The sequence below is a fragment of the Protopterus annectens genome, chromosome 7.part0 (assembly GCF_019279795.1).
Source record: "Protopterus annectens isolate FY-2018-M chromosome 7.part0, PAN1.0, whole genome shotgun sequence".
Lineage (NCBI taxonomy): Eukaryota > Metazoa > Chordata > Ceratodontiformes > Protopteridae > Protopterus > Protopterus annectens.
In genome coordinates, this window is record NC_056739.1 from 688543774 (window position 1) to 688558806 (window position 15033).

A 15033-nucleotide genomic window follows, 5' to 3' on the forward strand; every position below is an offset into this window, starting at 1 on the left:
TCTGTACAGTCTGGCAGGTACAGTCTGTGACTGTCCCACAACCTCCTGTATATGCATGACACATGCTGAAACTGTGTACATGCAGACACACACATGAAACAAACAGCTAGGGCTAACACCTACACACACACATTGCATCAACATTGGGCCATGCAAACACTGTTGTCCCTCACACACACACATGCTTACATGTTGCTTGGATGGCTCAATGACAGGATCTGGAAAAGAAACACCATACCCTGTGCATATGATGACACCTGTGCCACCACCTGTAATGTGTAACATAGATGCAGGAACAGACTAACAAGGTGCTGATGCTCAGGGTGGCTTTATAGCACTGTATTAATGTTAAAATGTTGTTAACACAAAGCGTGATATCAAACTAGGCATATGTAAGCAGGCATGATGCATTACAGCTATGACCATCAATGTAATATAGTTTACAGCACTGTTGATTCTGATGATTTATTATCCATCCATGTGCCATTTGACTGATGTGTAGTATTGGCTGCATGTATTTCAGAGTGTGCAGTACATGTGTGATGTGTGTAGTACAGATTTATACATGCTTACAAACGCATACACTGGCTTACACAACATTACACGGGCTTCAACATGCTTACACTAGCTTATTCGTTCTCCAATGCGCGCACACGGGCTGACACGCAAGCACACATGCTTACTCAGGCTTTCAGGCATGCACAGGCACAAACTCACTGTCAGCAGGTTTGTATGAAACTTCAGTGATATCCATGGCATACACCGTCAGTTTCCTGACTGTACCTAGGATAAATCATAACACGCCTCTTCCACTGATGAGTAACTGACAGCAAACATGTGACACATTGCTCCGATAGGATTACAGTGTTTTATACATACACACTCATGATGTCAGCTATCTTCTACTCTGATAGTCCCCTTAACCTACTCTTCCACTGTAGTGGCTTGGCCTATATGGCATGACAAATTGTGATTCACTATCCTCAGCCTCAATTGCTTCAGATTGCCTACTAATGCTTGGTTACATCTCTGACAGAGCGCTTCCACACATAGCAACCAGTACTCAGTAGCCATCTTGTCTTCAGCTTGCCATTCACCTGCATGGCGAACTAACTGTTAACGATAGTTACAATGTCTATGTGTATTTTAAATATTTCTCTTGTTTTAAAAGCGCAGTGGGTTTTTGCGCCGCTGCGCCACGCTTACACACTGGAGATCAGGGGAGGACAAATAGAGTTTTATTAATTTACAGTGGAAAAATATGCCACTGGCCTTATATTTGGCCATTGGCATGCTTCTTCAACTGAATTCATCCTTTATTTGCAGCTAACATTGCTCCGTTTAGCTACTTGCAGAACGTAACTCGGTTAACATCCGAGTACATTTCTGCACATAACTCTACTCTTGCATGGACAGCTTACTGTTACATGTATCGCAGATTTACATCATTTGCATAGCTTTCAGCTACAAATGGGGTAATTTGCATATCCTAACATTGTCCGTGCAACGTTCGGTTTAGGGGCTGTCTTACATGCCCCTACAGGATATTGCTGAATAGCTCGGCAGACATCTTACCTTGTTCTACACTTCCTCTACTCGTACACGCCGGCCAAGGCTCCATGACCCCTGGCCTAAGCTTTGCTGTGTGCTAATATGTCTATTTGTGGAGTATGCATGGCTGTAGGTATGGTTTGACCTGCTACGTCTGACATTTTTATAAAGCAGCTCCCACCTTCATCATTTGTAACGGTGACAGCCCTATAGGTACTATATATATAGCTGTGACATTTGACATGTCAACATATACCTGCGGTCAATACTGAACTGACTACTTCAGCGCTTTTCATGCCTCCAGAGTTTTCTTGTAGTAGTATAGTCGATAATACTGTTTCCTATCACATGTATCTGTTTCTGATACAAGATATATCATAGTATTACACCACTACACACAAGAAGAAATCACAGGCCAGATGCCATTACATTCCTTTTGCAGGACACACCCGCCAAGAGTGTTGTGTTCCTCACAAAAGCCAAAAGGTGCTAATCAAAACATATGCTATCATCTACCTTATGTGTTCGCCGGTATTTGCGATGTCCGTCAGTGGCAGAATCACATGCGAGTGTGGGAGACTGGACACTGTATCGGGGACACTGCATAACACCCTGAGGGACACTATTAACCTTCCACATTGACTATCACAGGGCATAAGTATTAATTCACATTTATCGAGGCACATGCTTTTGACTTATACATGTTTTGTCATTTGTCATCCCGTCTTTCTTCACACCTGTCCACCTGATATCACTAGTTCTGTACATTTATTTAGGACAGGTTTACCTTCATACCTCTCAACTGTACACATGTTGGGTAAATGTCCCGAATTTAGACTTATAATGTTGTTCCTTCTTTGTTATTATTGTGCCTTTCTGGTAAATTAGTGGCAGGTCATTGAGGACTGTGAGGTTAGATAATAATGACAGACAATAGTAGTTTATAACTAATAACCCACAAAACATTCATACTAATGAATTATCCATTATTCTATTAACGTTCCAACTTTGTCAGAGGAATATTTAACATAGCCCTTATTTGTACTCATTTAAATATGCCTTTGTCCAGATGTCTTATTCTGAAAGGTTGAAAGGTATGGTTACCATCTTATTTGTATGCATGTACTTCCATGATAATCACTTACATGACACTGATATTAGTCCCTACATCTTCCCCCAATGGTTTACACAATATCCAGTAGATGGGTTCTTCATTTTTGGAAGGTATAGGCGTGTGCTATACCCACATAGGAATAATAATCACTCCCATGGTGCAGACCTAATAAATCTGTGCCAACCAACACCTGTGAACCTAGGCCCATTCTTGCATACCCATGTTTCCCATACCTGACACCCCTCCACAGTAGTCATAAGACATATTTAATGGGAGCGATAATAAAGTATGAAGATACTTCTAAGCGCTATCCACTCCCCGCGTATCGGGACATATGTCATACATTCTGTCAACCCATGTGTTATTACCCTTGCACAAGCTACTGTTGCATGTACAGCTATATTGTAGCTGCGGATGTGACTTCCTTTGTGTCAATAATTACTGGCCGTTGCTTGTAGACAACACATTTTGGAGTCCTGCAAAGGACACCTATATCCATGTTTAAATAGTAGAACTTGCAGATTTGGCACACTGGTACTTTCCGGGCAATGGGTTGAAAAGCAACACTGTATTTACCTTTCTTGCGTGTCTGTATGTCTATCCATAATAGCTATGACGTAGCCTATTTATGTACATGTGTTATATCTACAAGGACAAATGTTTCTGTGTTTGTTATGTATATATCGATTAATGTAATTGTGTGTGTTTGTGTTTGTGTGTGTGTGTGTGTGTGTGTGTGTGTGTGTGTGTGTGTGTGTGTATATATATATATATATATATATATATATATATATGTCTGTACATTCTTTCTTTCATATATTTATGTAGTTTAAGTCTGTGGATATATATCTATACACAAATATATATATCCATATATAGATATATAAATAAACATGTAGAAAGCAGCATTCATTTGCTATGCTGTGAGCGGATTATACATGCGCAGGCGCACTTGCATATCGTAATTGTGGGTTACATATGTTTACTAAGTCTTTGTGCTTACGTGGGCTTTCTTAATCGTGATGGTACCAGTACAATATCTGTAATACGGTTAACGGACATATGCGAAACACAGGTTCACCTTTACATATTTAAATGTCTTTACAGCACACACGCATTCATTAACTCATATGTGCTGAAGTCGTAGTTGACCCGGGACTGCATTCACGTTGGCCAGATGCTGTAACCACTATACTATTGGTGTTCTGACTCATTTATATGCATACCCATAGTACATAGCTACATTAACATACGCCTCACCGCTTCAGTTACAACACAGGCATCCATTCTCCTGCTGGGAAAAACGCGGTACTACATATTACACATTCCCTATTCCCTACTGCTCTGGACCCAAGCTGCATATTTAATCACTCCAAGGATATGCAGAACTCCAAGGCTTATAGTCCTGGCACATACAAGTCTTTGATTGTCAGGGTGTTCCTGTGGTGATCTGGGTTTAGGCTTGTCTGCCTGGTGAATGGAACTGCCCTGACCAAGTTCAAATGTCAGACAAAGCACATGGACAGCATTTGTCCATTTTATAGAGGTTTACCTGTGTTTACAGACACAGGTCTTTCGGCACCTGTCAGCAGCTTTTTATGTTGGCAATACATAATATGGGTGGGGGTGGTTACAATACATAATCCACAGTGAGGGGTTTTCCCATTCACATTTGACTATTTCCTGTATGCATTCATACGAGGATTATTATTTTGGACATGAATTAACTACAGGTATGCAGTGGTACAGTAAACAAATATGAAGGTTTGTTACTCTAAATATGTACGGACCTCTGTAATACACTGTTGTTTTCTGGCAAATCAGTAGCTAGACATTAAAGACTGAAGTCAGAACATAATGACAGACACTTGAGTTTCAGACTTCATACTCTTCAGGAAATTAATGCCAGTGTACAAACTGTTATTCTATCAACTTTCTCAGTTTCTTTACAAATTGTCCATACTTTTGGGCCTTTGTCCCACTTTTATTCACGGCTTTCTCCAGATATCTTGCTCTCAGAGGTTGACAGGTATACGTTTATTCATGGCTTTGTCCAGATATCTTGCTCTCAGAGGCTGACAGTTATACTTTTATTCATGGCTTTGTCCAGATATCTTGCTCTCAGGTATGGTCGGTCACACCTACACACACATTAAGTGTCCCTCACACAGTAGATCAGGGTTATCCTGTTTACATCAGTGCCTTCATCACCCTTATACCATTTGCCACTATGCGAATGTCTGCAATATATTTCCGCTTATTCGTGTCGGGACACGTGCATCACGGGCAAGTGTTTGATCCTGGGTGGTAGGTTATGCATGCCCACTTAGGGCTGGACAGAGTAGTACACCTGTAATGCACATTCCAACTTCTATCCAGATATCTACAGGACTGGACTTCGTGTCTTCCGTTCTAATGTTTACACAGGTTACGTATCCCATGAGGGATATCCAAAAATTGTACCAATCCACAACAAGAGGTATACCGAACATCGTTTTGGAGTTACGAAAATGTGCTGAGGTCATTTGTAATCCTGCAACCACCTAGGGTGACACTGCCTACTACATATGCGTAGTGGTCACTATGTGTAGCTGTGGCTATACCACACCAGTAGGCCAAGTACGGCTGGATTTGGTGGACATTCAGGTACGGGAGCGGGTTGTGTGATGTGGAGGGGATGCTGGGTAGTCCATTATGCATCCAGGTGTGCTGCATTTGTTATGGCCAGTACCATCAGGACCAATCTGTGGGTATGTGCCGGTGACATATCTATACATTTCTATCGCACATTTCAATATTCATCTTTTTGTGGGATTGTGTTCTACAGTATGGCCTGTCTGGTTGTACTGCAGCTGTTTATGCATGTGTTTGTGTTTCTTTCAGCTTCATCCGCTGCTCCCTCATACACCTCTGGTTCACCTATTCTGCATACAATACAGTATCGCCTTGGAGGATTGTACCATTACCCATCCACCCCACACACACAGATTCCTCACACCCCATACATCTGTGCTTTGGTTGTTGGCCCATGACACGGCCAGAGTAACACATTGAATACCCTACATGTGTCAGGTACCTGTATGGTTGTGTGGACTACCCTGCCATGTTTGCTTTCCACATGCTATACCTCACGCACATAGGTACACGCCCATACTTCTCTTTCATTACATGTTTGGTATACCCGGGTACTACCCGTTCGACTGTGACACATCCTGACAAGTTCGGCTTGTACCGCTGACTTCCAGATTTTGGCGGCCTGTTGTGCTCAATGGTAGGATGCCACCTTTTCCTATGTCCAGGATGGGATATATTCCGTACACATATCCAACTGTAGTGGACAACACCTCCCCACAGTCGACGGTAGGGTTGCCACCTTTTCAATTGGCCAAAGTGGGACATTTTTGGTACACACATCACATTTTACAGGCCGACACATACCCATGGTCAATACACAGGATAGAACTTAGACTTCTTGCCTATATCAAAGCTTATTCTTGTAGCAGTTCAGTTGCTTATTCTGTTTCTTATAACATTTATGTAATTTAGATACAGAAAACCTGTTTAATGCAACTATTACATAACGTATAGGGAATAATTTTGTCCTATAATCTCAAGACATTTGCCATTGTTACAGGTTTTTGTCGGGACACAACTGCCCAAGGAGGGACTGTCGCTCACAAAGTGGGACAGGTGGTAATCCTAGTCGACGGGTACGGATAATACTGTTCCTTTCAGCCTACATTTGTCCTTATTGTTGTGGCTGTTTACCTGCTCCTTCTGTTCGTTTACATGCTTATTCTATTTCCTATCACATCTGGTATGTGAAATACGGACATACCTTTCGTATGTGACTATTACATGCCTTGTGGAATATAATTCGGACATACGGTCGCTAGATATCTACATTTCTTGTGTATTTTGTTATGGACACATCTGCCCAGCTGTGTACCCTCCCTCACATTATGGGTCAGCTGGTGACCCTCACCATTGGGCTGGATGTACCTACTGCCAGATCGCTAACATATGATGCGTTTCACTTCCACTTGGTATGGCTATCTACACTGCATTGGACTACAGCCATACGGTCTTCCATGTCATTTGTTCGTGGGATAGGGACCCTTTATTCCCTACCGTGCATTTCTGTTTGCTTCGTCACTTTGTGTTCACAGGTACTTTCTTGCATGCTTTGCAGATGTTTCAGTATCCAGGGACACTGACATGGTTACTATCTTGCAATCTGTTATATGCAAGCATTTTAGGTTGCACATCAACAGCTGCCGTTTCCACGCCTCCGTGCGGCACTTCGACACGCCCTATGCACTTGCGCTCCTTTCCCGTGCACGTGGCTGTGTCGGCAGCGCTCCTTCATTACTATGTATTTGGCACTACTGCGCCATCCTCACGCCGCACGGTCGGCGCAAGCCTAACGCCGGCCTTGCGCCGAGCTTCATGAATCCAGTCTATACCAATATTCCCTACCATTATCAGTTATATATAGGGGATGGTATATAAATTCCTTCTGTTTTGAAAAAGTAGAAATCACTCCTCTTTCTGACCACCTGCTAGGAGTTCTAAATGCTTTTGTATGTCTTTAATCCTTGGAGGTTGAGAAGTATAGCATGATATATCAAAATAGATTAGTCAAACACTGCTTAGCTCAAAGGCAGATACAAGGCAAGGAAATATTTGGGAAGCAAGTATTTCTCTTTCTCTTGAGTGTGACTGACCTTGGAGTAATTAAGGGGTAGAGTCCCCCACCCCCTCTAAAACACTAGTATTCAGTATGTGCTGTCTAGTTCACTTGAAATAGAACACCACTGGCTAATGTCAATATGCTGTAGATTGGTACAACACAATGCAATATCAATTCCTGCCACTGTCTTAGCCTGTTATAACAAGACAAGTGAATAATTCAAAGGTTACATACAAGAAGTATTAGGCATTGTACAGGTGATCTCAGAGTTTGTATATATAAATATCTGGAGTGCAGAGGCATACCCTCATACATTGTGGGGTGAAGAGGGCGAGTTGCCGCTGCAAAACACTGCATATATGCTTTCCTGGTAATATCAAAAAAACAATGCCTCTTAAGTGAGGAACAAAACAGGGTTGAAACAAGCAGCAATACAAAAAGCACTTGACCAAGGAAAGTTCCAACAACCAAAACTCAAGCAGTGATGAAAAAAACTTCTTTAATGCATGCAATGCAGACCAATACACAACACAGTAGAGTTAAGCGCTTTCACCTATTAGAAATACCAGGCTACTTCAGAACTCAGTGCAATGAAATCAATCCCCTTAAATAGCTTGAATAGCTTAAATTACATCATGTGACTACCCCACCCAAAAAGTCATTAATTGTTTTAAAAATCTTTTAAAATCCAATGTTAAAACATTTCTTTAAAAATGCAATTCTGTGAAGAAAAACTTCTACCAATGCTGTACAACTAGACCTGGACTACTAAAAAATACATAGTACACAACATCATAAAATAAAAATAAAAAGGAAAAATACAAAATCCTACAAAAAATCTATCTTGAACACAATGTGTAGTTCCTGAAACAGGAAAACCATTTACCATCCTAGTAGTTGTACATAATTATGATCCCTCATAATTATAATCTAGCAGCTTTGAGTCTTAAAATGCTGCTAATGTTGATATTATCATTTAAACCCCGTACTCTCCCCGCATCTAATTTGAGCTGCCAAAGCAGCTCTCTATACTCCAGTTTAGATTCCCAGCTGCCGCCCCGGGGATCTATACAAACTTGCTCCAAAACAAAAAACCTTAAGACCATATTTTTACAGTTTTGAGAGTGTTTGTAAAAGGCATTCATTTCTTTCCCTTTACTAACATCATACAGATGTTCATAAACCCTTCTGTTTAAATGCCTTTCTGTTTTCCCTATGTAAAAACTTGAACATATTATACACATGCCCAAGTATACAACCCCTTTGGACTTACAGTTAAAATGCTGTGAGGATTGAATATTAAATTTCCTGGAGGGACTATACAAAGAACCTTGATTTACCATATAAGGACATTGGTGGCATGCCCCACACTTGTAAGTACCTTTGTTCTTCCTAGTTTGCCCAATCAATTTTCTTGCTCCTCTCTCCATGTATTCTTTGAGGTTCATATTCCTCCTCCTAATAAAATGTGGCTGAATAGGTAAAAACTCGGATATTTCCTCATTCACCTTTAATACATGCCAATATTTAGTAATAATCCTTTCTACTTCAGCTGAATTCCCCGAAAAAGTATGCACAAAGGCCCCTTCCTTAGGAATAGATTTTGGACAACTATTTGTCAAATTAGTAGTACCCATCCCTATTAAAGGGAAACATTTTTTGTTCCTATTCTCAATAACTTCCTTCACAGTGTTTTCAATAAGCTCCTCAGGGTAACCCCTTTCTAAGAATAAATTCCTAATGAATTCCACTTCATTCAGGAATTCATCCATCTTACTTGTCATTCTTGAAGCCCTAATTAACTGTCCTTTGACTATACCCCTTTTCTGATAGAATGTGAATGTGAACAACAAGGTTAATTTTGATTTCGAGACCTGGACCATGAAAAGATTTAACTTCAATGAAGGTACTTTTTCTCGTAATACGAGTGTTTTTGATGACTATTTTAAAGGATTTTGTGACAAATTACATATGTTTAAGGTCAACCAGTTAGAAATAGATTACTTAAGAGAGTGTGTTCAAGTAAATAGAGTCCCAAAGGGACTGCGGATATTTAAATTTCCCAATAATGTAAAACCTGATAGCAGTCTATACCAGCAGTTATGTGAGGTTTTTAACAGGATGGGTATTGAAGTTATGAATTTAATGATAAGAGACTATGAAGCCCGAAGAACAAAGGTACTTACAAGTGTGGGGCTTGCCACCAATGTCCTTGGTCAATCAAGGTTCTTTGTATATTCCCTCCAGGAAATTTAATATTCAATCCTCACAGCATTTTAACTGTAAGTCCAAATGGGTTGTATACTTGGGCATGTGTATAATATGCTCAAGTTTTTACATAGGGAAAACAGAAAGGCATTTAAACAGAAGGGTTTATGAACATCTGTATGATTTTAGTAAAGGGAAAGAAACTAATGCCTTTTACAAACACTCTCAAAACTGTAAAAATATGGTCTTAAGGTTTTTTGTTTTGGAGCAAGTTTGTATAGATCCCCGGGGCAGCAGCTGGGAATCTAAACTGGAGTATAGAGAGCTGCTTTGGCAGCTCAAATTAGATGCGGGGAGAGTACCGGGTTTAAATGATGATATCAACACTAGCAGCGTTTTAAGAGGCTGCTAGATTATAATTATGAGGGATCGTAATTATGTACAACTACTAGGATGGTAAATGGTTTTCCTGTTTCAGGAATTACAGATTGTGTTCAAGATAGATTTTTTTGTAGGATTTTGTATTTTTCCTTTTTATTTTTATTTTATGATGTTGTGTACTATGTATTTTTTTACTGGTCCAGGTCTCGTTGTACAGCATTGTTAGAAGTTTTTCTTCACAGAATTGCATTTTTAAAGAAATGTTTTAACATTGGATTTTAAAAGATTTTTAAAACAATTAATGACTTTTTGGGTGGGGTAGTCACATGATGTAATTTAAGCTATTCAAGCTATTTAAGGGGATTGATTTCATTGCACCGAGTTCTGAAGAAGCCTGGTATTTGTAATAGGTGAAAGCGCTTAACTCTACTGTGTCGTGTATTGGTCTGCATTAGATGCATTAAAGAAGTTTTTTTCATCACTGCTTGAGTTTTGGTTGTTGGAACCTTCTTTGGTTGAATGCTTTTTGCCTCTTAAGTGAGAATAAACCAGAATTAATCAGAAATTCTGTTACACAAAATAAAGTAGTCTCATTTTTTTTACCCTTAAACTATCACTCCTTTAGTTTTTGATTGTGCACAGAATTCAAGGAGTGTGGGCATGTTAGTTAAATGGCAACACAGTGGAACTTAAAGACACAGTACTGGACCCCATGATGTAGGAAACTATGCCCCCACACTGCTGCTACTTATATATACTAACTCAAGAACACTGTACTTCAGGGTAGGAGGAGATACTCCAAGATGATACAGTACCCTACTTAAACATCATGATAACTGAAATTTCTTTTAAGACAGTGCTGGTTAAAAATTACTGGAGGTACTGCTTCCAAGGTCTATGGGAATGACAGTGACCCTTTGTCAGGCAGTCTGAGGAGCTCTATTTCTGGAATAGATTTTATTGGCATAAGATCTGAGTACAATGACGTCAGTGATTAAATGATTGAAGATTGCCTGATGAAATTTAATTACTTCCTACTTTTAGATTAATTTTGGAAGTGTTAAAGGTTTGTTGGAGGGACCATTACATAACTCTAAACGTAAATTAAATAGATCAGAAAGTGAAGGGATATACGAATGCCACCAACTGCATGTAATATAATATGCTCCTTTTCCTTATGTGAAAAACAGGAATGGTTGCAAATACCACCAAATCTAAACCTGTAAATCCAAATAACAGATATTATTTAGAAATACTATTATCTTTTAGACTGAAATCAAAATATCCCTTAGTCTTTGGTCTGACAGTTCATTGTCCACTTATACTTTCAAAGCAAGTTCAAATAACTTAAAAAAACTGCTTTGCTGTTTCCCTTCCTATGTCCCCATCAATTTTTCTCTATATTCTTTTCTAACCGCTACCTCCTACACTAATCTGGACCCTATAATATGTTTTTAGCTGAACTTCCCTTCAAAGTTATTTCTGTTATCTCCTTGAATGCCCTGTTTTACACCTGGAAGCTTCTACCTCATCTGCTCTGCACACTTCCCATTATATTCTTTAAAAAGCTTTGACCTTTATTGCTCATCACTAACATAGTTCTTCAGTGTATCTCTATGTACTGGGATCATACCTCTTAAATGGAAATCTTCCACAAATATTCCATTGCCTAAAGTCCAATATTTATCAGTTTTCAAACATTACCATCTTCTTGCTAACAAATGATAATTTTTTTTAATTATTTATTAACAAGAGTCTTTCCTGTATTGAACAGTATGATATGATTGGCAACATGCAACATAAATTCTAAGGTTGCAACCTGTAGCTACTACTTTCTGCACTGTAAACTGCATTTTTACAATTGTGGACAAAGGCCTATGTACCACACATGTCTTCATTGTTCTGATCATTTCTTGATTTGGTTCTTTGGTAGACCACAATCTCCTTCTGTGTCAACTCTCCAATTTTATTTGCCTATTCCCTGCTTCATCTTTTGAAATGCATATTGCTGTATCCTTTGAGAGTGCTTTATCTGCTCCTGCCCCTTTGCAGTTAGGTTCAAGTTCAAATTCCATCTCTCACATGTTTGTACTAGGTTGTGATCTTTTTTCTTTAGGAACATGGGAACAATGCAAGGCAAGCAATGACAAGGGACAAGAGATTTAACCATATACACATTTATGTAGACACACTTCAATGTTCTTTCCACCCTTTACAAGTACTTAATAGTGCCCACCGCTCAAACCAGGAAGAGCCGTACATGATAAACCTTGGTATAAATTTGTGTCTACCTATCCAGTCAAGACTAGACTTAAAGGCAGGTTATTTATTAAACAGCCATTAATAATTTTCATTCACACACTGAATTTGATTCTTGTGCTGATAATCTTATAACACAGGTACCCTTGACAAAATAAGGGGAAAGGGTAAGCCTTTGACCTAGCTCAACATTTCCAAGAAGCATTAAGACCTGACAAAATTGCACACATTTCTGAAGCAAAGTTTAGCTTTACTTTTAAACTATAATACATTATCACAGGGTCAAATGCAGAGACATACCATTTTACACTTTCTTTTGCATATTACACTTCACTGAATAGGTAAATAAAATACAATTCCTCTTTATCTTTTCGATAATTATGACAGTTTTGTAATTTGATACAGCTTTGCTCATGGTTTCCATTAAAAAAGTAGTAACATTTTTTTTTCAGTTTATTACATTTTCCTCACAGGTTCCTCATATGCTTGTGTGTACATTATATAGCTGAACACATGCACACACACAGGCTGCACATAATATTTGCTGCATTTTATTTAGTGCTGTAATTTATTTAAGTAATTTGTGACATATGTATGAATTGTATACTAGATACATATATAAAGACTTATGAAAATATAAAGAAGTTGGTGGAGGAAGACAGATTGCTGACAGAATCCACCAAATTAGTCTACTCATTTCCAATCAAGCTGATTGTTTCAGTCTCTGCTCCTTTCACTTAACCCTTTCTCAGTTGGATTACTGTATTGGTCCATATTTCATGTTTGCAAGTCATTCCAGGGTACAACACTTTTTGAATAAAATAGTGTGATTTGACTCTTTCTTTGTATTCCTCCATCACTTACCCATCATCCATCCCCTCAATTTTACATGTCATTTCCCTAACCTTCAGCTAATTATGACAATATGGAGAGTCTGCATCATGCTCCCTTCATAAATATGACCCATCCTTTAACCTTACTTTATTAAACATCTTCACCTATCTCCTCACCATTTTATTAGCCCTTCTTTATTTGCCTTGTCTAACAACAGTATGCATTGTTAGTGTCCATACAAATACTTGACCATGTAATGTGACAAATATCTGCAGTTTAAATTCAAGTATATATAATAATGTTGGTTTAAAAGCTGTTTTTATTTAGCATTTTTACTTTATACATTTTCTTTTTCCTTATCAGTTTTTATGATAAATCTGAATGACAAAAACTGTCAATGGTAGATGGTTCTAGAATTAATAGTTCATGTACAAAATGTTTCTTTTTCTTTTTGCCACAGGATTTCACCAAGGAAGAGGAAAGCAATTTCTAACACAGCAGAACTAGATGATGAGGATGAAGATGTTCAGGAGGAAAGAATAAAGGCCACATCAGATCTGACATCTCAGGATCATGAAGAAGTAAGACTAGGCATTTAAATCATGTTTTATAAGTGTGTTTTATTTTTCATTTCAAAGGCTTGATTTCATTGCACTTTATGTTTCTGTAGCACATAAGACATCTTTAGTGATACTGCACTTTGATTCATTATTTCTCTTCCTATTGAAGCTTATTCTCACCTTGTCTGTATGTTAGTTGCGTGACTGGCCATAGCTTGCAGTTAAGCTGCAATTTCTGTGTTAATAGTCGCATGCTGTACATATTATTTAAGTATTTTATTAACATTATTATTATTTTTTTTTTAATTTTTGTTTTGTTTTGTTTTGAGCTGGTAAGTAGACTCGAATCACAAAGGCTTAGATCCCCAAGGACTGGTATTGCCTTAAATATGTTCACAGCACTAGAACAAACCACAAGTAGAATCTGATGCACTGCATATCTTGTAATCTGATGATTTTTATCGCAAGAGGTTACATTATTTCTTCATCATCTCAGTTGACCCATCTAAATGTATTCATTTTGAGAGACTTCAACATCTGGATTGAAGAAAAAAACTGCTTTACTTACCAAATAATAACTTTAAACTACAGTGGCCATTAGGTTTTACTCAGGTTATTACCAGAGCTACCCACAAAAAGAAATTCATTGGAATTTAATCTTTCACCTAGAACAGGTCACTTTGGGTTTAGAGTTGGAGAGATTTAGCGAACAGACTACCACATGGATCATTTAGACCTTTCCACAATCAGCTTAGCCACTAAGGAATTGGTCAGCAAAGGAAATTGCACCATATCTGTTAGCGACCAAATACCCTCATTCAGATAGTTCCCATGGCTTACAATAATGGAGGATTCTGTGAGGTAGATGATGGCCTATAACAAGAACATTGCTGGTGGTCATGATCAGAACTCCCCATTTCTGCACATCTGTTGTCTTCTAGGATTCTTAGATTCTGTTGTGATTGTAAGAGGTCTTGGATAGCATAAAGACAAAATTATAACCAAAAACTCAAGTATTAAGCCTGCATAATGGAAATTTCCCATGAAAAGAAAGGAATGTACATGTTGAATAAGATTTCTGTGGCTTTGAACTGAATAATTACACCTTCTTGTTTTATGCATGTACCTGCATAACCTGGTATTTTATAAATTTCAGTGTCTCTGTATGTATGACACTATAATCACTGGGTATAGCAAGTTCAATGATGAATGCTACTTTTGTCTTCTTTTCATGGATTACTGTATCTCGTTTTCTCTCATCTATTTTTTGAACTGTTGGTAATGGGTGATCCCATGTGATATAAACATCATAATTTTCTATAATGCTTTGTGGCTCATGTTTCCAGTGCTTCTCAGCTACTTCAGTATTGTAACACTTGCATACTCCCCAATGCAACAGACTTGTCACATTATTATGCCTTTCAGTATACAGA

General features: G+C 38.5%; 1 protein-coding gene across 1 annotated transcript in view; it reads left to right on the top strand.

The window, feature by feature from the left end:
- LOC122806635 (cholesterol transporter ABCA5-like) overlaps nt 1–15033 on the top strand; it is a 1155982-nt gene that overhangs the window by 852749 nt on the left and 288200 nt on the right. The window contains exon 17 of the mRNA XM_044077221.1: nt 13501–13621. Within this exon, the coding sequence (XP_043933156.1) occupies nt 13501–13621 (121 nt within the window). The remainder of the gene's footprint in view (nt 1–13500; nt 13622–15033) is intronic.